The following is a 23,531-nucleotide window of genomic DNA, read 5'->3' on the forward strand; positions in this document are numbered from 1 at the left end:
GGGTCAAATCACCACTTGTATTGTTAAACATTGTTTGTTGTATTCAAGAATACTAATAGCCGATGTCAAGAAGAAAAGAAAATACAATATTTGAGCCCATATCTCTTTTTCCTTATTATTTTTGGTTTTCCGTTCAAATATGACTTCTCTTCAACCTGTGAACACTAGATAGGAATCACAAACTGGCTATATAATCAAAAATAGTTACTATGACAAAGTTCACAAATATCCCAACCAAATAGTTACTATGACAAGCTCACAAAGATGCTTGGCTTGCTTCTGTCTCCACACTCTCAAATGCTGCTTCCTTGCACTCATCCATGCACGGCGAAGGTTCCAGATTCAGCGTTGTCTCAGTTTTCTCAGACTGATCGTTTTGACAATGCTCGGTAGGTTGAGGAGGGATGATCACATCTTCACTATCCTTATTAGCTACTTTGAGTTTTCCTTTCCGTGCTTTCCTCTTGAACTGAGCCTTCCTGATTTTTGGAGTCTTGATGGTTTCTTTAACTGGGATCACTGCCTCTGTTGTCTTCCTCTCAATAGGAAGTACAGTTAGCTGACTATTGGAGTTGAGTATAGTAGGAGGAGTGCTGTAGTTGGCAAGGTTGCTTTTAGATTCTGACTGGATAGCTAAAAGAGCGGTTCTCCCAGCGCTTATCTCAGAATCTTTTTTAGTTTTTGTTGCAGCTCCGGTGTACTTTATGCCGCCAATCTCAACAGTACATGTGAATTGTGTAGCTCTCCCAGGAGTTTCAATCTTTTGGCACTGATACAATGGAATCGCGTAATTCATCTTTTGAGCGTACTCTTGAAGAAGGTTCTTGCATAACCCTGTTTCGTGCTGCATTAAACAAGCCATTCAAATGTTAGCCAAGAGCACATAAGATACAGAAATAGCATAAGAATCCCTCTAGAAGTTGGCTATGCACACAAATTTGATAACATTTAAAACACCAAGACTCCTCCTAGGTTCAATTCACCAAAGAACTACACCACAGAAGAGACTAGTGGAATCTTTAAACTCGCGAGTTCCGATCATCACCCAAACCAAGACCCTTGACAAACCCAAAATTCCCCCCTAACTCTTTCTCACTGCTGCTGAGCTGGCAAAGCTACAATTCACTGCTAAACCCCTACGCTAGTTGCAAAAAATTTCCAATAAACTTAACAGTTATCCCAACATAAGAAAGATGAGATGCTTACAACAGGTTGTGAAACACACTGGCTTAGGTCACTGGATTTAGCTAATTCCTGGAGAGCAACCTCAGCAGCTGATTGCTCTGCAGCCTTACGGTTGAGGAATCCAGGCAAAGAGTTATATCTGACACCATCCAGTATCACAGTCGATTGAAAGAAAGATTTGTGTGAAGGGCCTTCTTTGACAGTCTCATAAATAGGCGTTAGGAGCTTGTACTTCTGAGCATACTCCTGCAACCGGCTTTTGAACACATAACAACTCGAAACACCTGAGCAGGAAAAAAATTCAAAACGAAGCAAAAAGATAAATCAGAGACAATAAAACCCTAAAATGCTATCCATTACAGCACAAGAAATTCAAAACAACAACAAGGAAAAGCAGTGAACGAGTCCTGAATAGCAAATGTAAAGCTTGGTTTTAAATGGCGCAAAGCGCACCATGGCACAAAGGGTCCATCAATGAGCCATGCGCCATGGCGCACTAAGGCGCGCGCCTTTTGGATTTGTGGCGCTCCATTAACAGATTATCTACATATAGTTTTATCCTTCAAACTTTGTTCATATATGGTGATTTATTAAAGAGAACTGGGAATTAAACATCTTCAAATTGGGAAACTACCAAATCTCTTTAATTGAATCATGTTTTAACCAGCTCGGTTTGTCAAAATGGTTTATCCTATTGCATCTAGTTGTTCTCTTCCTAACAACCCTAAAATCACAAAGTTTTTTGTTGCAGGTTTTGAAGAGTTTTTGCATCAACCAATGATGCCATCGCCATGATTGCCTCGCGCATCGACGAGGCTCACATATGGCGCGCGCATCATAGATCTCGCCACGCATCCAAGTTTGGTTGCCCTTTTCTTCAAAACTTACTGCGCATGCGCAATTGCGCGCCACAGGTGCGCTATTTAAAACCAAGATGTAAAGGCAAGAATAAAGCTGACAACTTTCTCAAAGATACTATACTTATATCAAAAAAGGGAGATACAATTGAAACCCCAAGCTTCCATATTTCAACAAAATTGAGTCAATAAATCATCATCTCAAAAGAGTAAACAGCCCAATTGATGCTCATATATCACTAATCACATCCTGAAGAAGAATCACGAGATAACAAGTCTTTTCTTAATTCTTTGAGAGCTGGAAAACAAAACCAAAAAAACCAAACTTTCGACTTCTATGGAAAAGATTGGAAAATTGCGAATACCAAAAAGCCTTTGCCAGAGAGATCTACACTTAGCAGTTAGCACCCAAGGGAAAAGATACACTTTTAACTAAACAAAACTGCAATCAATTTCTCGAGATGCTGAAGAAGAAGAAGAAGAAGAAGAAGAAGAGGTAATTCACCAGAGGGAACTTCATTAGGGGTCATTTTCTCGAGCTGAAGAGAATGTTAGGGTGGAGCACCGGGAGCGAGAAAAGGGACTCCTTTTAGGCAACACGACGCCCCCGCGTGATGCCTGGCTGCTCTGAGATAGATAATTTAAGCGGTTTCAGTTTCACCCAAAAACCTTCTCCCCCCGTCCGACTCCTCTTTTAGTGGCTTTTTATTCCCCTCAAGGGCAGCACAAAAAACGAAAAGGGTGGGGGGTTCTGGGTTCTTACGTCTTTTCCTAAAGAATTGATTAGTAAATTAGTAAATAAATTATTTTGTTCTCCAAGTGAGAATAGTACAAATAGTTTAAAGCCCATCTGAGCCCATATCTCTTTCTTCTTTCGTTCCCTTTTTCTTTTCTCTTCCGGGAACGTCTTTGCCACACGCGCTTCAAACACAGTGGTGACAATCCTATTCTCCGATCGTCTTCATCAGTTTTTTTTGGTGAAATTTGATTCCTTTGGTCCTGTTCTAAAGACTAAAGCCATAAACTTCCCTGTTTCATAAATACGAAGATGGTTAAAACTAGTATCATAAATAGCAAGAAGAGATTCATTACTGAAGGCGACATCGCCACTCTTTTGCAGAGGTAGCAAAATTCGTAATTTTCCGAAAAAGGTTGTGTATTTGTGCTTAGTTAGTTGTTTTAATGCAGGTATGATGTGAAGACGATACTGAGAATGCTTCAGGAGATGGCCTATTATGCCGAACTCAAGATGGATTGGAATGAGTTGGTGAAGAAGACTACTACTGGAATTACCAATGCTAGAGAGTATCAGTTGCTATGGCGACATCTTTCTTACCGAGAACCACTCCTCCCTATGGAAGATGTTGCTCAACCTCTGGTACTACTTTGTGTTATTAGTTTGAATAATCCCTTATTAACTAAGATTGTGAGTGAGTGTGATAAAAAGGTTTTATTTTGCTCTATTGAGGTTATACCTTTTCTTCACAGTCGAGTGTTTTGAATACTTGGTTTCAGTTCAGTGTGTGAGTTGGATATTGAAACTTCTTGGTAGCATTAGGGATCGATGAGTATCTCTTACATGTGCAGGATGATGATAGTGACTTGGAGTGCGAATTGGAAGCTTCCCCTGCAGTCAGCCATGAAGCATCTGTGGAGGCTATTGCGCATGTCAAAGTAAGAAGGGATTCAAAGTTTACTTATCCGGAGTTCCCACTTTATCCAAAATTCATTCTAAGTTTTTGTCCCTCTTCTTATACCAGGTGATGGCTGCTTCGTATGTGCCAAGTGAGTCCGATATACTCAACGACACAGTTGAGGCTCCCTTGACTATAAACATACCTTATGTTCGGCCTGAGGGAACTCAGGAACCATCTGAGTCTCCTTGGTCGTCAAGAGGGATGAATATTACTTTTCCGGTTTGTCTTCAGAAAGCTACATCTACTACTGAGGGGATGAATGGAAATGGTTCAGCTAGTAGTAGCATGGCTTTTCGGAGGAAAAGGAAAAAATGGTCTGTTGAGGAGGATGAGGAGCTGTTCGCCGCTGTAAGGCGATGTGGTGAAGGTAACTGGGCAACTATCATTAGGGGAGACTTCAGAGGAGATAGAACCGCCTCCCAACTCTCGCAGGTTTTGATTTCTCTTATTAACTGTTCATGTTTCATTACATTCCTTGATTGTAGTTTAGGCACACTACCCTAATAGTCTTGTTCTTTGTATCACAACTAGGTTATGCATCATTATCTATATTCTGTTGACAATAAATGGTGGATATTGCCTTCCCTGTTTTAGTTGTCGGAGGTGTCTGTAGACATTCACATACTAGAAACCCTTGTGGTAATTACTCTAGAAATATCTGTTGTCATCTATTCTGGTATGGACGTGGGGTTCCCCTCATTTTTCCGGGTTCAAATCCCGGCAACAGATTCGTTAAATGATAAGATTGATAGTCTCTTGGCAATCATAGAAGGTAGCTAATAAGACAATGTTTTATGGTATATTTCTATCCATCTTTACATTTCTCCGGAAATATTCTCCATCAGATAATTTGTGATGGTTCAAGGTATAAGATAAACAAATCTCTTTCCCTGCTTGTACGAGCATGTGACGTTTAGCATGTATTTATTCTTTTTCCTTTGATGGTGGTAACAAACTGACTTTTATATATGTAGAGGTGGGCGCTTATAAGAAAAAGGCGTGATACTTCGACCTCTGTTAGGCAATCTGGTGTACAACGAACTAATGAGCAGATAGCAGTTAACCATGCATTATCCTTGGCTCTGGGAAATCGGCTCCCTACAAAAGAAAATTCAGTAGGTACAAGTAGCAGAATAGTATTTCCCGCTAATTCTAGTATTTATTATGTACTGGTGGAGGCTTTGGTTTGGTTACAACTGGTCCACTGGCTATGTTATTCTTTAGTGGTGGTTTGTAGTTAAAATATTTGCGACACACATTTTCTTTATTAGGTTATCAATTGGACTGCATTTGTTACAGGTATTTCGACAACGACTTCGTCGCGTGGCATCACAGAAACACAAGCCAATGGGGCCAGTTCTTCTCAAGGTCAACAACAATCCAATCCAGTTGTTCAAGCATTGCCTGGGACAGCAACTTCAAAATCTCGAGTTGTTAGAAAAACAACAGCAAGCTCCATTTCCAGATTAGATGTAATGGCAACAGCTAACTCAGTAGCGGTTGCAGCATGTGTGGGTGGCGTATCGACTGCTGCATCAGTACCAAAGGTCGAACCTGGAAAAACTGATTCTCCTTGGCCCTCATGTGGTCTCTCCGTGCCAAAGGTTGAACCAGGAACGAGTGTTACCGCATCTAGTATCATTAAAGCGGTTGGACCTGCGAATACACTCTCTCTCGCTAATGGAAAATTGAACCCTGTGGCGGCTTCACCATCTTCAAACAAACGTCCTCTCATGGATCCTCGATCAGAAGGATCTACTATGCTTTCTGCTTCTCCCTCCTTGCCCTCTGAATCAAGGATTGTCTCCAATCAGAGAGTTTTTGCAGCCTCTGTCTCAGCTACTGTATTACAACCAGAGCCATCAGGTGAGACTGTCACTTGCAAACCAGATGGTGGACAGAAAGAGCAAGCTCGTGGAAATGGAGCAATCTCATTGGCTACAATCCAGCCAAATCAAATTACCTCAACAAGCTCGGAGATTAGCAGGGGAAAACAGGCTACACAAGCTCAGTCCCCTAATCTTTTGCCTAGGAAAATTCCAGTAGTTAAAACAGCAATTCACGGTGCCACTAACCAAAAGTTGGTGAATAAACAATCTCATAAGACTGTAATACCGTCCATCAGTGGAGCTGGTTCGCAATTTCAAGCCAAATGTGAAGTAAACAATAAGGTTGGTCCGGCGATCAAAGCGAGTAGTGGATGCAGAAAACCTGCAGAGGTTGCAACTATGGCAGGGACCGGACAGGGTGTTTAGCTCTTTGATAGAATCGTCGGATACTTTAGTTTGGAGTTTTCATTTGTAAGTTTTATTAGAGGACCAAAAGAAACATATGATGTAAAGGAGGCCCTTCAGTACATGGTACTAATTAATATGAATCTCATATAGTTACAATCTTCAAACTCAGACATATAGTAAGAATTGAATCTCAGGACTTATATAGGAGATCACTTCCTCAGCTTCTTTTGACATATTCAGGGAGCTTTACAGGTGCGACAATGTAGCTACACTGTTTCTGCAGAGCTGGAGATGGACTGACACAAGAGAAGATTGTTGAGGTTTGCTTCGGTTGTTGTTTATACTTCTTTAACTTGACACCAAACAAGAATGACCGTAGTGGGATCCTAGGCTTTCCAGCTGATGACGACGTGCTCTTGTTCGGAGATCTTGTAGACGTTCCATTCAAGATCCCAAGATTCTCTTCTAGTTTGCATACAACCCTTTCCACTTCAGTTCTCAGTGCTCTTGCACGATCAAGGCCTGCTTGAAGTTCGTTGAACACCCTTTTGTTCTCCTGTTTCATGTTAACTATCTCACCGTGGAACTTTGCAGCCTGGTAACTGCTTATCTCTATATTGCTTACTTTCGTTCCACCCAATTGAGACGTGACCCTTGAAACTTCATCTTTAATATTGCAAAGTGTTGCATACCTTCCTTCGAGTTCGTCTCCCAGCACTGCACTGTTCTCTAGCCATAACTGCAGCTCTGTCCGAATCTCTCTAAGGTGTCTATATATAGGCATTGCCTCTGACGCAAGTGCAGTGTTACTACTGCTTCCAGCATTACCCTGTTGCTTGCTTTCAAGTTTCGATAGCTCTGCTTTCAGGTCCTGAACTGATGTCTGGTACTTCTGTATCTGATGAACAGATGTACTAAATCTTAACCAGAACTCGATATTCTCCTCCAGCACCGCGTCAATATCTCCACGCACTTTTTCTTCCACAGTTGGAATTTTCTTTCGTAGACTGTTATCAATGGCTACAAATTTAACATTGACCTCGTCTTCCTTTGCTTGTTCAGATGCTCTTTTCAAGTCTCCTCCTTGCTGATGTGGTGCCATGGAAATTGAAGAGTTAGAGCTATGAGAAATGCTCATACCTTCAGATAGGTTTCTTTCTACTGGTTGTTGAGAATCCTTGCGGGGGATTTCTGGTTTCTGTCGTAATAAATGAAAGTCCATGTCTTCACTAGAAACCGCATTCTTGAGCTCTCTCAACTGCAATGCCAACTCAAAGAAGCCATCACGGTTCTTCTTCTCAACTTCACTCAACTTTCTCTTCACTTCTCTATAGTCCCTTAGTACTGATGTGTATTCATCCAATAGAACCTTCTCTCTATCCTCCATGCCATCCGCAGGTAACAACTGCCTCCAGTTTCCCCTTTCCTCATCTTCTGCCTCTGTGCGAAAACAAGTGCTTTCTGTTTCTGATGAACCACCGTAAGAGTCTCTTCTCTCCGATTTCTCTTCTTGCACAGACTCTTGATCTCTACTATGTTTGACTACAATGGCCTCTTTAATTTCCTCTGCACTCTTTATCTCTCTTTCGTTTGGAATTGAATCCAAATCCTCAATAGGATCCTCCTCTTGGACATCTTCCGAGTGAAGCCCATCACCTTCGACATCTTCATCCATTTCTACTTCCTGTAACTTCCCAGATAAGTCTTCAGCTGTGCTATTAGCTTCAGTCAAGTGTTGCTGAAGATTCTTGTTCTGATCTTCCACTCTTTGGAATAGGTTTCTAACTTTACTCAGCTCGTCTTCCAGGGCCGTTATCCTTTTCTTCATGTTTAAGGAGTCTGATACAAGACATGCCTTGTCTTCCTCTACACCACGGATATGATCATGCAACTCATCTGTCTCTGATCTTAATGTATTTACTAATGCCGTATGAAACAAAGCTGTTGTTTCCAGAGAGACCACTTTCTCTACAAGCTCATCTATCTTCTCTGTAAAGTCCAAGTTCTCATTCAAATTAACCTCTTTCGATTCTTTCTCAGATTCACAACTCGATTCTTGACCATCAAAAGCTTTCTTGGCTTGTTCTTCTACCTTAATCTCAAACTTGTTCCTCAGTGCTTCAAACCTCTCTGTTGCAGTATCAATCCTTTCCTTCTCAACTTCTGCATCTTCCAAAAATCGCTTCTGCGTTTCCTCAAGCTTAGCTATTGTCTCTTTACAGGAGCTTAGAGCAGTGCTTGCCACCAGCGTCCTAGCTTCCCCATCTTCGATCTCTGCACCAACCCCAAACTCATCTTGTAAACTGCAAACTCTCTTCTGCATTTCGGCTACTTCATTCTCCAGATTCCAATACCTTTCATAAGACTGTTCATAAGAACTCCTCACAAACTCCTTCTCGGTCTGAAGGACCAAGATCCCCTTATGAATCTTATCGATCTCCTCCAATGCCTCATCTCTACTTAATCCGGAACTCGCCAATGCAGAAGAAGATGCCGAACTTTTCATAACACCAGGTCCCTTTCTGGACAACACCATCAGAGATTGGCTCTTGAACTCTTTCTTTGGAAGCTCAGGGACTTCTGGTATGTTAGTTCCACTGGGAATGAGATGAAGATGCTTAGATGGTTTCTCGGGATTATCATCATCATCCTCATCATCTTCATCCCCAAGAGGAAATGGAACATGTTCAGGGAAAGCAGTAGCGATCATGTGGTTTGCACTTTGAAGTTCTGTGGACAAATGATCATAACGTTCTGCTAAAGCACGGTATGATCGAAACGCTTCCTCTACGAAATTAACAATCTCAGGCCTTTTACGGTAATACATCTCCGCCCTTTTAGCAAAAGTGTCTCCATCTTCATCGATGATCTTAAGTGTGTACTTAACCTTATCCTCCATATCTAGGAAATTTGAAAATTGCAGAAACAAGTCAATGAGGCTTTATTACAATCTCGGTTTCTTTGCATTGAAATATGAACGTGAATAACATGAAGGAACGTACCTTGGAGATTGTGTTCGAGCCATTTGGATTGTTTTGTGCGTATGTGGCTGGCCCACCACCATGAATACGCATTGCTCGCTGCTCTCTGCAACATCAGACTCTCTTTATGATCTGCATTCCTCCTTTTTTTTTTTTTGTGCTATTGTTTTTTCCTCTCAGTTCTGTAATGTTAAATCATTTTTTAAAGTAAGATTCTTATAACTTTAAAATTTCGAACTTCTTCTCTGTGGGGTTTTAACTAGAAAACCTAAATTTGGAAGATGGTATATTGTTATACCGTAAATGACTATATAAGACCTGGTAGTTCAACTGGTTTGTAACAGACAAAAAAAAAAAGTGCTAATTGTTACATTGTAATATTGTTATAGAATACGTCAGTTCACCAATCATAAGAAACCATAACAAGCTGAAACTGATTTCAAAACAAAAAAAATGGAGGATTCACAAGCTTCTAATTAAATCTTATTACTTACATACTACGTCTTATCGTTTGGTTTTCAAAACACATGGGGTATCAGCCTGGGCCACAAAATTAGACTATAAATATTACTCAGAAGAACCACAAAATGAACTCTATATTCATCAACCCTAAGTTAACGCTTCGAAGTTTTACATAAAAAACGATGAAAGACATTTTTCTTTCCTTTCTCTTTTTAAACCCTCCTAAAACGTTATAAACACTTCCTAAACCATCCATGAACCAACACAAGACCCGTTATACATATCACATGCTCTAAATCTTCTCAACTACACATGTGGAAGATGATAGCCTTGGCCGTTTTGCGGCTCGGTTCTCATCTTCTTCCTCCATTGGCTCCTTCTGATCACAATCATCTCCAACGTCTTCACTCTTCTTGTTCCCAATTTCAAGATCATCTCCAACGTCTTCACACTTCTTGTTCCCAATTTCAAGATCATGCTCCAACGTCTTCTCCTCGTCTTTGTCAACTTGACTCGATGGAACAACAAGCTCAACGTGTGTAGAAACGAGCTCTTCATTCTGAGTGTTTTGGTCAGTGTTAGAACCCATGGTTGAAGATAATAAAGAGACGGTCTCTCTTGGAGGACTCTCGCCCGTTTCTTCCTCATGAACATCTTCCATTGGGTTGTCTTCCATGGTACCGATATCCTCTGCATCATTAGTGCTTTTCGAAGTTTCAGATAAGAAATCAGTCTCATCTTCCTTCTGCACCAGGGGAATACCAAGGTTCCATGAAGAGAATGAATTCGATGTTTTCGGAGAGGCAGTTTCAGAGATGCGTTGAAAGTTTCCCTCCCCAGCGTTCAAACACATAAACTCTTCGCCAGTTTCCATGTCCACTTCCTGCCCAAAACAGAGCACATATAAGAAAATCAAAATTGACGTTTATAAGGAGATCTGATCATTAGCTTGCGGAACTTTTAGTACCTCTCTTGCCAATGAGTCGTTACTAAGATGATAAAACGAAGATGGTTCCTCGAATGGTTGTTGTAGTTGTACAAGTAATGATCCTGTGTTGTTGGCTCCTGAATCGAATAAATCTCTTAGTACCATACCCGAATCATTAGCAACTTGCGTGTTCCTCATGGAAGATCTTTCAAGCAAAGTCATTTCGATTCCTTGATCGTCTTGCATCTGTGTCATATTCCCGTTACAGTCTATCAAGGGGCTGCACCTCTCAGAGAGAACCTCAATATCCGTATTGTTATTGACGGTAACTGGACTTTCTGGACTTTCGCAGGACTGGTTCTGTTCATTTCTAACTTCCCGTGACCGGTTTTCAAGGAGCTCAAAAATCAACTTCTGAATCAGAGTACGCTTCAAGGAAGCCTCGGCAGGAGGAAACCAGTTCAGATAAAGCTGAGAAAACCAGAGAAAAAGCATGATCAGCAAATAAAGAGACTGCAAAGAATACAGACCAAGCAGCTCTTAGAGTATAGCACTTGAACTTCTTTCAAACTAACTCATGAAATCAGGAAGCAAGCAGAAGATTATATATTGATTAGTCTGAAAAGAGACAACTTCTACACTAAGCACAAAAAGCAGTAAAACAACTTGAGTAAACTAAATATTCTAGCAAGCATCTGCGAAATGATTGCGGGTGAAAAGATTCGGTTTGGCAAAAGCTTATCAAATAGTAGCAATCAGAATAGTGACTTACAAAGTTGGAAGCATTATATATCTTGAAAGGGCTAAAATTAAGGGGAGCTTCAGCAAGAAATAGCTCCAGATAGTGCAGCAGAAAGAGGCCACAGTCAAATGAGTTTTCCTGCTGTGGCAACTGAAATAAAAAGAGCATACTTGCCATCACATTAACTATCATTAACAGCTGCAAAATATCTATTATTTAGCAGGAAAATTGTTGAAGTTGAAATAGAGTTTTCTAACTTTCTACCTCTGAAAATTCGACATACAAAATTATAAAAGAATCATACAACCCAAGCAAATTCTTCAATAGACCAAAAAAGGGGTTTTCACAACAGCAAAGAACGCTTAAAAAAGATTTTTTCAGACTCCTTATTATATGTCCTGGAAATAGCAAAAGTAATTTTAAGGTTAGAGGTCGCACCTCAAGTGAGACAAACCGCAAATTCATGAGTCTAGAAGAAATCTCATCTGATGTCTCTTTATGCCTCTCCTTCCATTCCTCGCACAAGTAACTAAAAAGTTATCAGCAAATTGCATTACCAGCTTAAAACTTGAACATTTTAGCTCCACACTTAATTTGAAAGGATCAGGGTATGGTGCTACAACACATTCTTCAACAAATAAGATTAAGAGAGCATGAGGAATGTAGAATATCATCTCGTTGGCAACTGATAAATGTAAATAGATGACGTATATGCAATGCTACCAAAATCAGAAGAGACGGAGATTAGAAGACAAAACAAAACAGGGGTGCAAGGAAGCTAACATACCTTTGGACTAAATTTTTAAGGCCTGCATGGCTCCCTTTTATAGAATCCATATGTAATATGCATGGTACTTTTTTGGAGTCATCCAAGTCTAGATCAGCAGAATGATACAACATAATAATAAGAAACTTGATGATCATGACTTGGTAAAAAAATAAAGTGAGATGTGACATTACCTGTACAATTAGCCACTTCACCAGGGTGACATATGACTATTAAACTCCAGTGAAGACTGTCATTAGAATTTAGCATCGTCAGATTTTGAAGTCATAAAAATATAACATAACGAGAACTGCCATTAAATTCTTCTCACTTGAAGTTCACGGGCACAAAAATATAGTCCTTGCTAAACATGTCCACCTTCCTTGTCCACTTACGGACACGTAGAAAAGCAGCCTTTCCATCAGCTATACTTGAGGGATCTTTGTCAAGATCAGCAAGTTTCCGGAAGAAAAAGCTGTTAAAGAAATGGAATCTCTGTTTTTCCTCCACTTGAATCTGATTCTTTAGATAACTGTAAATAACAGAAGAACACACCAACAAAGTTGAATAAAGGTCGCATCACAAGAAGTTTTCAGTATGACTGTAAGCACTGCATTAGTAAAATTGTGAATTATCATAAGACCATAAACCAAGTGAGAGATAACTAAACAGCAAACCGCAAAATAGTTCACTACAGAACATGCCAGAGTATTGCAACGTTTAAGCATTGCATTTAAAAATTGAGAACTTACTTAATATAGAAGTCGATGATCGTGTCATTCACAAATGTCTCTGGCTGCAGGAGCTCAACATCTCTTTTGCAGATGGAAACAGCATCTGGGTCTCCCTTTGGATAGACAACATCCTCAAATGGTTCATCAAAGCTGAAAAGACAACATAAAACTAGCCATTCATATAAAATACCATCTCCCAATGTTTCACAATCTTTCGGTAAGGAAACGTGACCCAATAAACATGAACTAACTGCAATCATTCCAGAACTTCAATAATTGAAAGCTCATAATTTGAGAAGGACGTTATCCAGTTGTTGGTCCAAGTTAAAATCATGTTTCCTCGACTAAGTGCAGTGTCTATTATGCTAAGACCCCTTAATTGACTGCAACAAACTTGCATAGTGCTAAAAAGTTAATTTGGAAGATGAGATGACAGGAAATGCACATGTTCAGTTATCTACTTTAGAGAGCCATAATGTATAAATAGTGATGCACTTTGGAAAATGTATCCCATCACTAGAACAGAAGTTAGCATCTGAATCCAGAAAGACATATAAACAGCTGTTATAGAGCAGTTTTACCTTGGAAAATAACGCTTATGTTGATTCAAGTTATCCCCTGATACTTCCACGTCAACCCTACAACAAAGAAACAGATATGAGAGGATTTGGAACAATAACTCACAAAAGCGCCTACAATGTACAAAAACTAAATATGAACCCAACGTTAGATTTCTTAGGATTTGGTCCAGTTTTCCCTAAGGGAAGTCTAAAGTCGTTCCTTTTATATGCAGTCAGCTTTTCACTTGAGACGTTTTCAAATTTAAGCTTTCAAGGCTTTAAGTCGAATATCCTGATTAAGTTTGGGTTCTCATAGAGTTCTAACCAAATGACTCATACTCATAAATGAGTGTCGTTCCCAATTTCTAACATTTCAGATATCTAACAAATAATCTTTCTCAATAGCAGAGTATGCAAATAGACTTACTAAAATATGTGGGTAGAAAAAATGTAATTTTTAATTAGAAAATATTAGAAGCTTACTCAAAGTCAGCATTCCACACAGCCGGGTATTTCACATGCAGCGAGTTTATCTTTTGTTGCTTCTCAGGCCAATTGTGTTCTTTTACCGCAATCTTTAACTCCTCAATGTCTGGAAACCACATGAAGTAATATACGAAAAGTTAGAAGGGAGAACCCTTGAGTTGAAAAGGGACGAGGCTTAGAAACCCAGACTATTCGTTTTGTCAAAAACAAAAATTAGATCAAACATCTTCTCTTATAACTCTTACCATCATAAAACATGAACATACAGGAAGAGGCTCCTCCCATGCAAATTAGAATGTAGCCGGCAAACAAGTGAAATCACTAATATGGTTTGATTTAACAAATTGCACGTAAAAATAACTAAATATATCTCACTAGGTTATCAGTCCACTTTGTATTCTACTTTTTATCAACCATTTTTCAACTAAGTTAAACCAAAAATCAAATGAAAGCATGAAAAAGTAGTATTGTATTTGTATTCTTTTCTTAATAGTAATACTGGATAACATGTACAAACTCTTTACAGACAAACCATATTCGATGTTGAAGTCTACAGACTCCTTAAGAATAAGCAGAAATAAAAACGTAACTCAACCAAGACTATATGCATTGAAAATACAATGATTTGGAGAAAAAGATGACTAAACACCATATCGTATCGGTAGGATTATATCAAGATGGCTTGTAACATTATATGATAGCCTAAAAGGCAGAAATACAATAGCCAAGGGTACCTGTGGTGTGTTGCATATCTTCATGGCATTTTTCATCCTTCAGAAGAAATTGAATTCTGAGAATGATCAATCCAACCTACGAACAGCAAAAATTGTAAAACTGATAGAAAATGTGCCCATGAAGTATCCTTCAAAATGAAAAGTACAACATATATGAATAACTCACATTTTGGTACCAATTGTATTGAATACTAACTATGTCTTCAACTCCAAATTCACAAGAAAATGGCCCTTCGTCATTATTTGTGAGGTGACTCTTTATTTTTATGCCATTGCACGAAAAGATTACCAGAGACGTAGCACAGTGCATATCTTTAAGTATAACATACTCCGAAGTCATTATCACAGCTGTGCTTTTGTCGATCTGAGATGTGGAAGGCATCAGTCTACAAATTATAACTCTTACTTTAACATTGCTTAAGAAATTAACAAACTCATTACCTTTTCCACATCACTGAAGCCGTGTTCCGCCATCCAATCTTTCAGCACATATAACATTGAAATCAATACCCGGTCAGACATAGGCGAGACATCGAAGTAGATATCAGTGAGGAAATATAATGAAAAGCTGAAGCATGTACCTTCATCACTTTCTGAATCAGAAGTTTCACTCAACGCAGATCGATCGCTGAAGCTTTCAATAGCTGACACCATATCATTTTCCTCCTGCTGCAAAAAAAGTGAAGCGATTAAAATTGCAAGGCTTTTAGCATACATGAAAGAAGCAATACAAGGTAAATTCACATACACTGGATTCAGAATCTGAAAGGGATGAGTTCAATTGGCGTTGATTATATGACGAAGTTTCAGCATAGTAACTTTTATCCCCTGGCTGGCAAGAGAAACCATGATCAACATCTGTTTCTTCTATGTCGTCCTCGGTATCCAAACCAAACATCATCTCGTGATTATCGTGATCAACATCTGTTTCTTTTGCAACGTCTTCAGTATCCAAACCAAACATCAAACCATGATCGACGTACTCTGCACCTCCTTCTTTCAAATGGTCACTTGTTTCCAAACCAAATGTGAGACTCGTACTGGGATCCTCACCTTCTGAAATCAAAGTCGGAGCATCTTCACAATGATGATCGTCTACATCAGTAGCAGGCTCTGAACAACTTGGGCCTTCAGGTTCTTGTTTCTGAACACGTTTTTCATTGCAGACGACTGGCAACAATTAACCATGTCCATAAGTATTCAACTATACACTATATTCCAGAAAGCTATACTAGATAGAAGAATTCTCAGGTTAGGGTTAACTTCTCTCCGTTCACAATATCTCAATCCCAAATTGTTTTTTTTTTTTTTCCAGAGTTGAAACGGAAGCGAGAAATTTTGTATATATATGAACATTTGAAGTTAAAAAAAGGAAGAAGAAGAAGAAGAGAAAGAACTTACAGCTTCGGATGTACGGACTAGGGTTTGAGTATTTTGCCAACAACTTTCCAGCTGCGGATTCAGCGACCTCGTCGTCTTCTTTGAAATCGAACACATCCATTTTTTTCTTCATCTCTACACAAATCTGAGGGAAACAAAGCCTCGCCGGTAAACGGAGAATCAAAGACGGAGATCGGCGATCAGAAATCGAGAGGGGGTCGAGTGAAGAAGAGAGAGAAGACGAAAATACACACAAGTCAACAACAAATGCTAGCGCGTCTGAAATCCACGCGCGGAGACAACTTTACTCTATTTATATTTTAGCACTTAAATTATTTCTTAATACTTTTTCACTCCCTACATATCTCAGGTATGAAATGACATATATACCCTCCGTTCGAATTTTAAATTGGTGAGAGACGTGGAAGCCATCGTCCTCTTGAACATTCCAAAGAGTTGATTGAATATCACAAGCACAAGAGATCGAGAGAGATTGAAGAAGAAAGAAGTCATGGATGTTTCAGGAAGCTTGAGTTGCGTTGTTGTGGCAGTAGATGGAAGCGAGGTGAGTATGGAAGCTTTGAGGTGGGCTTTGGACAACCTCAAGCTCTCATCGTCTTCTCCCGATTCATCATTCGTCATACTCCATGTCCAGCCTTCGCCATCTGTCGCCGCTGGTGTTAGTCCTGGCACCATCCCTTTCGGCGGTCCCAGTTGAGTCTCTTTACTACTACTAATTTTGTTCCCTATTTTTTTATGATTGATCATATATATGGACTATGGTTATGGTGTTTGTTGAATTGACTCTGTGAGTTTTGTGCGATGAAAAGGTGGTCTTGAGGTTCCTGCTTTCACCGCTGCAATCGAACAACACCAGAAGCGGATCACTGATACTATCCTCGAACACGCTCTTCAAATTTGCGCTCAGAAATCGGTGAGTAGTGTTTTACTTTCCCCTGTTACTCTGTTAGAGTTTATTAACCTCATAGTCTAGATCCAGTAGTGTTTGTTCACGAAACGATTAAGAGTATGGAGCAATTACTGATGTGTGATCTATATATATGAATTGATTTTGAGGATGGTGATTTATGAGCAAGTTGTGATGATTTAAGGTAACTGTGAAAACCCAAGTGGTAGTTGGGGATCCCAAGTATAAGATCTGTGAAGCTGTAGAGGAATTGCATGCTGATCTTCTTGTCATGGGTTCCCGGGCTTATGGCCGCATTAAGAGGTATATATATCTCTTCTTCCGTACTCTAGTATCTTGCTATGTTGATACAATGTAACACTGATGAAAATCAATTTCAAGGTGTTTAATCTTTGGTTGATATGCTGAATTAGTTTTTCCCTTGCTGGCTTCTGACTATTGGTTTTCATTCTCATTTGCATCTTTCTCTGTACATGGATGAATTAGAACCAGATTGGCCTAATATGGAAGCTTTTTGGCCTAATAGTTAGAACCAGATTGGTCTAAGTGAAGCTTGAACAAATCCTACTAAACCAGAACTGAGTAAATGTTCATCTTTGTACTTGTCTACCATGGTTACAACTTACAATACATATATGCAGTTAGCCTATATTTTTGTGGGGACATTTCTCTCCTCATCTAACATAAAACTGCATCAAGGAATCTTTTTCCCTTTGAAAATGTTTATACCAATACTACTGTGCGTTCTTTAGCTAGTGAAACCTTATTTGGCGAGCAAAAGCCAGTATTGAATCCAGTTTTTTCTTAAAACAGAATGTTTTTGGGAAGTGTAAGCAACTACTGCACCAACCACGCGCATTGTCCTGTTGTGATAATTAAACCAAAGGATGATGTTTCAGCATAAAAGCAGGTACACAAGTTTTAGCTTCTTGTAGAATAAGTAAGACACTTCATTCGATAATTTCGATGTTCATCCTGGTCAAGTTTGTTAGTGGTCATCAATCATAACCCACATGATCTATTGTTCATTTTCCAAACCCAACCCAAAAATCTTGAGGGGCATGTCTATAGTTTTGCCTTTATAACTAACTATATGTCAATGTCAAAGTTCGTCTATAGCCTAATTCTCCCTTTTGGTACAAGTAGCCTTTTTAACGGAATATCGAATTACCTTTCATTTCTCAGGAGATAATGTACAAATGCGAAGGGATATCAAAACCATCTTTTTAATTTTGTGAAGTTTAATTTGTAAAGCTATGTAATGGAAGCAAAGTAAGAATTCACCAGCTTACTTCCCAAAGCATTGGTGTGAATGTAAGCTAATAAGAGCGACAGAAGCATTGCTTGGCTCAGTATATGTGTTGTTGTATTCATATTCATCGTTTTATTTTATTTTTTATGGTTGAGGATTGAATAATGTTGTTGCATCAAATCAGTATGAAGGGCATGTACAGAGCAAACTGGTTGTCAATGTAGGCTAGCTCGTAAGATTGGAACTTTCGCGGGGTATGATTGATCTGCCTTGTGGGCGTTTGATCAGTTTTGTTTTGACGATTAGATATAGCTTTTTTTACAACATTTTTTGGTCATATATAATATCGGAAAATGATCACTCATTATGCAAGGGTCATTTAGCAAATTGCTACTAGAAGATATAATTGGATGTAGATCATGTAAATGCTAGTAGTATTATATTGGATGGATGGACAAAAGGTAAAAAGAAAGATTATGACTTTTGTTTTTTAGCCGGTTATATATGACAATTTTGAGGATGGTAAATATGTAAGAGGTCTCGTGAACGAACAATGAGAGTAAATGACGAAATAGAGATAACGTCGGTCTGTCACTGTCAACACGATAAGGAAGGCTCACGAGTCACGAGTCACGGACTCTAAAAATCAAAAGATTGTTCACTTTCATTAGAGCATCATGATTTTTATTTTCCCTGTGTGCTAAGATAAGTGTTGGTAAAAGACTAAAAGCTAACATAAAGACCCTACAAAATTACCAATTATAATTTGAGAATCATTTAGAAACAAGATATACGATAATTAAATAGGTGTAAAATATTAAATATGGTTCACTTGCCCCAACCGAAAAGGAAAAGAAACGAAAAAAAAAAAGCAAATAACAGTCTGTTATAGTTTGTCCTGATTTTGGCATCATAATTATTGGTTCGTTTGGTTTTGTTTTTATCATCACTATCCAAATCACATTTCACTTCACATGCGATATGCTTTTGGTCCCTTGACTGATTTACTTGCTACTTTCCAACACACTCCATGTCTCCTCGTGACTTCTTTCTTCTTTTTCAACCCTCAAAACTTACATCAACGTATGAACTGTATTACTATTCAAGATAAAGTTAGTTAGTATCAAAGGAATAAGGTAATAACAACTCGAACTGTAGTATTTTGTTGAGTTTCATGAGATATTGGCCATGAAGGTAAGAGATGTATCGATGCTTGGATCCCACCGCGCTGACACGCCATTAGATAGCCTAATCAGACACTTTGACCACATTTACCAAAGAACACACATTTTACCATTTTATCTCGCACACATGATGATCAAGTTGTGCTAGTGCCAGATAGAACGGACCGGATCCCACCAATCATATATCAAATAAGGGTCAATTTCGTACTTTAAAAACTATCTCTTTGGCCATATATATAAAGACGTACGAAAACATTACACTCACTCACTCAGCGAATGTTATCTAAATATATCAACACAATCACGTTATCTTAAAACCATGGCTTCCTCAGCTCTCCATTGCTTCTTCTTCTTTACTCTTCTCGTGCCGTTCGCATTCACCACCGCCACACGTGACCCATGTGCGACCGCAGCTCCTGACGGCTCCGACGATCTCTCCATCATCCCCATTAACGCAAAATGCTCACCTTTCGCACCCACTCACGCCTCCGCTTCCGTAATAGACACCGTCCTTCATATGGCCTCCTCCGACTCCCACCGCCTCACCTACCTCTCAAGCCTCGTCGCCGGTAAACCAAAACCAATCTCCGTCCCCATTGCCTCCGGTAACCAGCTCCACACAGGAAACTACGTCGTCCGAGCCAAACTCGGCACTCCCCCACAGCTCATGTTCATGGTCCTAGACACAAGCAACGACGCCGTTTGGGTCCCTTGCTCCGGCTGTTCCGCCGACTCACCTTCTTTTAACCCGAACTCATCCTCCACTTACTCAACAGTCTCTTGCTCCACCGCACAATGCACACAAGCACATGGCCTCACGTGCCCTTCCTCCTCACCACAACCGTCCATCTGCTCATTCAACCAATCTTACGGCGGAGGTTCATCCTTCTCCGGAAACCTCGTCCAAGACACACTGACGTTATCCTCCGACGTCGTCCCAAATTTCTCCTTCGGCTGCGTCAACTCCGCCTCAGGCAATTCTCTACCTCCGCAAGGACTAATGGGCCTGGGACGCGGGCCTATGTCGCTGGTCTCGCAAACATCGTCGCTTTACTCGGGAGTGTTCTCATACTGCCTCCCTAGCTTCAGGTCCTTCTACTTCTCCGGGTCGTTGAAACTGGGTCTCTTGGGTCAACCCAAATCCATCAGATACACCCCACTCCTCCGTAACCCTCGCCGTCCGTCGCTTTACTATGTCAATCTCACCGGAGTGAGTGTCGGTTCGGTCCAGGTCCCCGTTAACCAAAAGTTCTTGACGTTCGACTCAAGTTCCGGCGCCGGAACAATCATCGATTCCGGCACTGTCATAACCCGTTTTGCTCAACCCGTTTACGAAGCCATTAGAGACGAGTTTAGGAAGCAGGTAATTACGTTCGTTAATATCACAATTCTGTTACGTATAATTAGTAATAAAATTTAATCTTGTTGTTACATATATAATGATGTAACTCTAGGTGAATGGGTCATTCTCGACGTTGGGAGCGTTTGATACGTGTTTCACCGCGGATAACGAGAATGTGGCGCCAAAGATAACGCTGCACATGACGTCACTCGACCTGAAGCTTCCGGTGGAGAATACGCTTATCCACAGCAGTGCTGGAACGCTGGCGTGTCTGTCCATGGCCGGAATACCGCAGAACGCAAACGCTGTTTTAAACGTCATCGCTAATCTCCAACAGCAGAATCTGAGGATCTTGTTTGACGTCCCCAATTCCCGCCTAGGCATTGCTCCTGAGCCCTGCAACTAAGAAGAGATCTTTCTACTTACTTTCTTTGTTGGTTTGATGACAAGTCATTTTAATTGAATGGTGAATTGTAAGAGATCCGTTGATGACAAGTCATTTTAATTGAATGGTGAAGATTTTTAGCTTGCGTCATGCGACTTCTTTCTCTAACTATGTTTCTCAGTGTATCATGACACTGATCCACGAGATACATAATAATATGAGAAGAAACTATAGTGCGAAAAAGAGCATAAGCAAATACTGTGTTCATCCTCTCTTCTCTCTGCGGATACAGACTAAAGACTACAATCCTCTTTGCAACTCTTTTTAAGGGTTCAAAAACAGATGCTCTCGAGCAGTAACTAGTTTACAGGTTCCACCTATTGCGCATGAGTTCCTAACAAACTGACAGAAACCTTACAGGACCGCTAGTCAGAAACAATTACTGAACACTGGAGCAGTAGCTACCTCGACTGGAAGAGCATTTCCACACTTTCTTCTATTCCTGAAGGACAACAAAATTGCAGGAGCTTTTAGTTCATAATAAACCAACTACCAAAAATGTTTATGCAATTGGTTTTATGAATTCAAACTAGCAACATCAACCAGTCAAGCAAACAACTCACACGTAGTCATTCTAACTTAAAAACCAAGAACTCTAACCATTAGAATCATGGAACAAGGAGCAACATTTTATTACAAGAACACTACCTCCATGGCAGAATCTTCATTAACATCAAGCATGGTTTGTTCAGCAGATGCAGGCTTGTTATCAGGAATTATCAGGCCTGCAGGAACCTGGCCAAACTTCAAAGCCTACATGTCCACCAACCAAAACAAAACAAAGCTGTCAAAATCATCGAAAACCAACATCATCAGGCACAAATTTGATCAAAAAAGCCAGGGACCTGTTCGAGTCTGGCAATTTCTTCTATAGTCTGGGAGTTGATAATTGCAGCCTGGAACATCATGAAAACAAAACACCAAAGTTACTATCAAACACACAACCTTACTTAAGTTAAAGATAAACAAGTCAGCAAATATGCTTGGTCCTATCCAGTTTCCAGTTCCTAGTTTCTCTCCTCTTCCAACACCCAATTCCTGGAGTTTTTGTGGTTTTCAATTTTCATCTTGGAAAGATCTTTTAAAATTTCCTAAGCTACTCAACTGGAAAACCAATATGACATGATTTAGAGATGATCGCACCTTGATTGCTAAAATTTGCTCCTGTGTTGGGGCCACCACTTTCGGAGTCTCTGGGTTTTCTGCAGTTTCTGGCACTTTTTTAACCTCCTCGTGAGAAACTTTCTTAGCCTCTTCTTCTGCTTCTTTGGATGAAAACAAAGCTGCAGCTTCAGCTCTCTCCTGTGAAGAACCAATGTTTGTCAGGTAAAATGGTCTTTCTTTTAACATTTTCTATCACCATATATAATTAGTTAAATATACAGAATAAAGTTCTTACCTTGGCTTTGATTTTTATGAAATCCAGTACTCGAAGAGATTTTAGCTTGTGAATCACATAAAGGCGATAATTTGGCTTCTTGGTGATATTATTATCCAACAAACTAAGGTACTGCAGCTTCGGAATGGAGGCAAGGGGGTCAATTTCAACCAAATTCACAAGCCTGTTGTTTGTAAGAACCAAAGAGTGAAGCTTCGGCAGGAATTCTGCAAAAGTACAACCATACAATACATACAACAGGATTAATCAACAACGCAAACAATGTGTTCAAAATTCTATTTTTATTTTAATTACAAGACGCACATAGAGGTTACCTCCAAGATTAGGATTTATCCGGGTGATCCGATTGTTATTGATGAGCAAAGTTCCTAAGCGGTTGAGGAGTGGAAAGTTTTCTAGCTTAACTATCTCATTGTCAGACAGATCAATGGTATCGAATTGGTCCTGCAAGCAAAGCAACAAAAGTTAATTAGTATACCTATCAAAAATCAATTCAACTAAAGTAATAAAATACGAAGGAGGATCACTACAGCATACTAGAGGGCATCAAACATGCAAATTAACATGGCCTAACACAAAAAAATCAATCTTATATGGCCTAACACAGTCAGAACAAAAGTAGTATCACACGAAGCCACAGATACACTCCTGAAGAGTTAGAAATACAGATGCAAGACAAAGGAGCAAATTGCTTCGATTCAGCAATGTTTCTTTCAATGAACTTTTTTCAAAATACTTGAATGCAGAAACCCCAACAAGCAGACTTTAAGAACATTCAATACAACCGCATCTACAAAAATCTTCAGATGACAGACAAAGAAGAATCGAAACTAGATAGAACACGTCTGGCAAAAACAAAGCAAGGAACTACCTCAGTAGCACCCAAGTTCTCGATTACAGGTATCTTGTTACCTGCAGCAAATACAACAAACGATTACTCAGAGCAGGTGTGTATTTTAGGGTTACGAAAACCATAGAAAGGGTGATTGGAAAGAGAAGAAGTTCTATACCTCGTAGATCCAATTCTCGCTCCTTTACGGCATTGAAGAAGTGAGGACTTTTCCAGATCAAATCAGCCGTGAGCTTCACCATTACTCTCTACTAGGGTTTTAGTGCTTCGTGCTCTCTCTCTCTCTCTGCTGCTTCTTTGCGTTCAGAGGAAAGAGACAACAGTGGCTCAAGATGACATAAAAAAAACGATGCTATTAATCTATCACTTTAAAACGGCCCAT

At 39.7% G+C, this 23,531-nt stretch overlaps 7 protein-coding genes across 9 annotated transcripts; 3 read left to right on the forward strand and 4 right to left on the reverse strand.

Moving 5' to 3' along the window:
• On the reverse strand, window positions 170-2,773 carry LOC104755170 (double-stranded RNA-binding protein 1). The gene is made up of 3 exons (XM_010477511.2): window positions 2,548-2,773; window positions 1,207-1,469; window positions 170-844 (listed from the first exon to the last, which is right to left on the reverse strand). Exons 1-3 carry the CDS (start codon window positions 2,570-2,572, stop codon window positions 257-259), a joined length of 876 nt encoding a protein of 291 aa, XP_010475813.1. The 5' UTR covers window positions 2,573-2,773; the 3' UTR covers window positions 170-256.
• Window positions 2,911-6,087, forward strand: LOC104755172. The gene is made up of 6 exons (XM_010477513.1): window positions 2,911-3,164; window positions 3,231-3,420; window positions 3,630-3,716; window positions 3,803-4,171; window positions 4,714-4,858; window positions 5,039-6,087. Exons 1-6 carry the CDS (start codon window positions 3,091-3,093, stop codon window positions 5,992-5,994), a joined length of 1,821 nt encoding a protein of 606 aa, XP_010475815.1. The 5' UTR covers window positions 2,911-3,090; the 3' UTR covers window positions 5,995-6,087.
• On the reverse strand, window positions 6,164-9,072 carry LOC104755171 (protein NETWORKED 2B). The gene is made up of 2 exons (XM_010477512.1): window positions 8,979-9,072; window positions 6,164-8,877 (listed from the first exon to the last, which is right to left on the reverse strand). Exons 1-2 carry the CDS (start codon window positions 9,070-9,072, stop codon window positions 6,194-6,196), a joined length of 2,778 nt encoding a protein of 925 aa, XP_010475814.1. The 3' UTR covers window positions 6,164-6,193.
• Window positions 9,425-16,058, reverse strand: LOC104755173 (probable ubiquitin-like-specific protease 2B). 3 transcript variants are annotated; one of them, XM_010477517.1, is made up of 16 exons: window positions 15,771-16,058; window positions 15,118-15,539; window positions 14,951-15,035; window positions 14,811-14,848; window positions 14,536-14,733; window positions 14,370-14,445; window positions 13,633-13,741; window positions 13,171-13,227; window positions 12,608-12,739; window positions 12,187-12,387; window positions 12,050-12,105; window positions 11,877-11,964; window positions 11,528-11,618; window positions 11,120-11,239; window positions 10,387-10,818; window positions 9,425-10,302 (listed from the first exon to the last, which is right to left on the reverse strand). In XM_010477517.1, the coding sequence occupies exons 1-16, from the start codon at window positions 15,880-15,882 to the stop codon at window positions 9,712-9,714; spliced, it is 2,808 nt and encodes a 935-aa protein (XP_010475819.1). In that variant the 5' UTR covers window positions 15,883-16,058; the 3' UTR covers window positions 9,425-9,711. The 3 variants fall into 3 exon arrangements, with proteins under 3 accessions (XP_010475819.1, XP_010475818.1, XP_010475816.1); XM_010477516.1 differs by having other exon boundaries at window positions 14,951-15,038; XM_010477514.1 differs by having other exon boundaries at window positions 14,811-15,038.
• LOC104755175 (universal stress protein A-like protein) lies at window positions 16,162-18,175 on the forward strand. Its single transcript, XM_010477518.2, has 5 exons — window positions 16,162-16,462; window positions 16,580-16,683; window positions 16,862-16,980; window positions 17,491-17,587; window positions 17,863-18,175. The coding sequence occupies exons 1-4, from the start codon at window positions 16,261-16,263 to the stop codon at window positions 17,579-17,581; spliced, it is 516 nt and encodes a 171-aa protein (XP_010475820.1). The 5' UTR covers window positions 16,162-16,260; the 3' UTR covers window positions 17,582-17,587; window positions 17,863-18,175.
• Window positions 19,370-20,990, forward strand: LOC104755176 (aspartyl protease AED3-like). Its single transcript, XM_010477519.2, has 2 exons — window positions 19,370-20,476; window positions 20,568-20,990. Exons 1-2 carry the CDS (start codon window positions 19,433-19,435, stop codon window positions 20,859-20,861), a joined length of 1,338 nt encoding a protein of 445 aa, XP_010475821.1. The 5' UTR covers window positions 19,370-19,432; the 3' UTR covers window positions 20,862-20,990.
• On the reverse strand, window positions 21,054-23,487 carry LOC104755177 (U2 small nuclear ribonucleoprotein A'-like). Its single transcript, XM_010477521.2, has 8 exons — window positions 23,310-23,487; window positions 23,171-23,211; window positions 22,614-22,743; window positions 22,300-22,505; window positions 22,044-22,202; window positions 21,746-21,796; window positions 21,549-21,653; window positions 21,054-21,342 (listed from the first exon to the last, which is right to left on the reverse strand). Exons 1-8 carry the CDS (start codon window positions 23,389-23,391, stop codon window positions 21,337-21,339), a joined length of 780 nt encoding a protein of 259 aa, XP_010475823.1. The 5' UTR covers window positions 23,392-23,487; the 3' UTR covers window positions 21,054-21,336.

The sequence above is a fragment of the Camelina sativa genome, chromosome 17 (assembly GCF_000633955.1).
Source record: "Camelina sativa cultivar DH55 chromosome 17, Cs, whole genome shotgun sequence".
NCBI classification, from domain to species: Eukaryota; Viridiplantae; Streptophyta; class Magnoliopsida; order Brassicales; family Brassicaceae; genus Camelina; species Camelina sativa.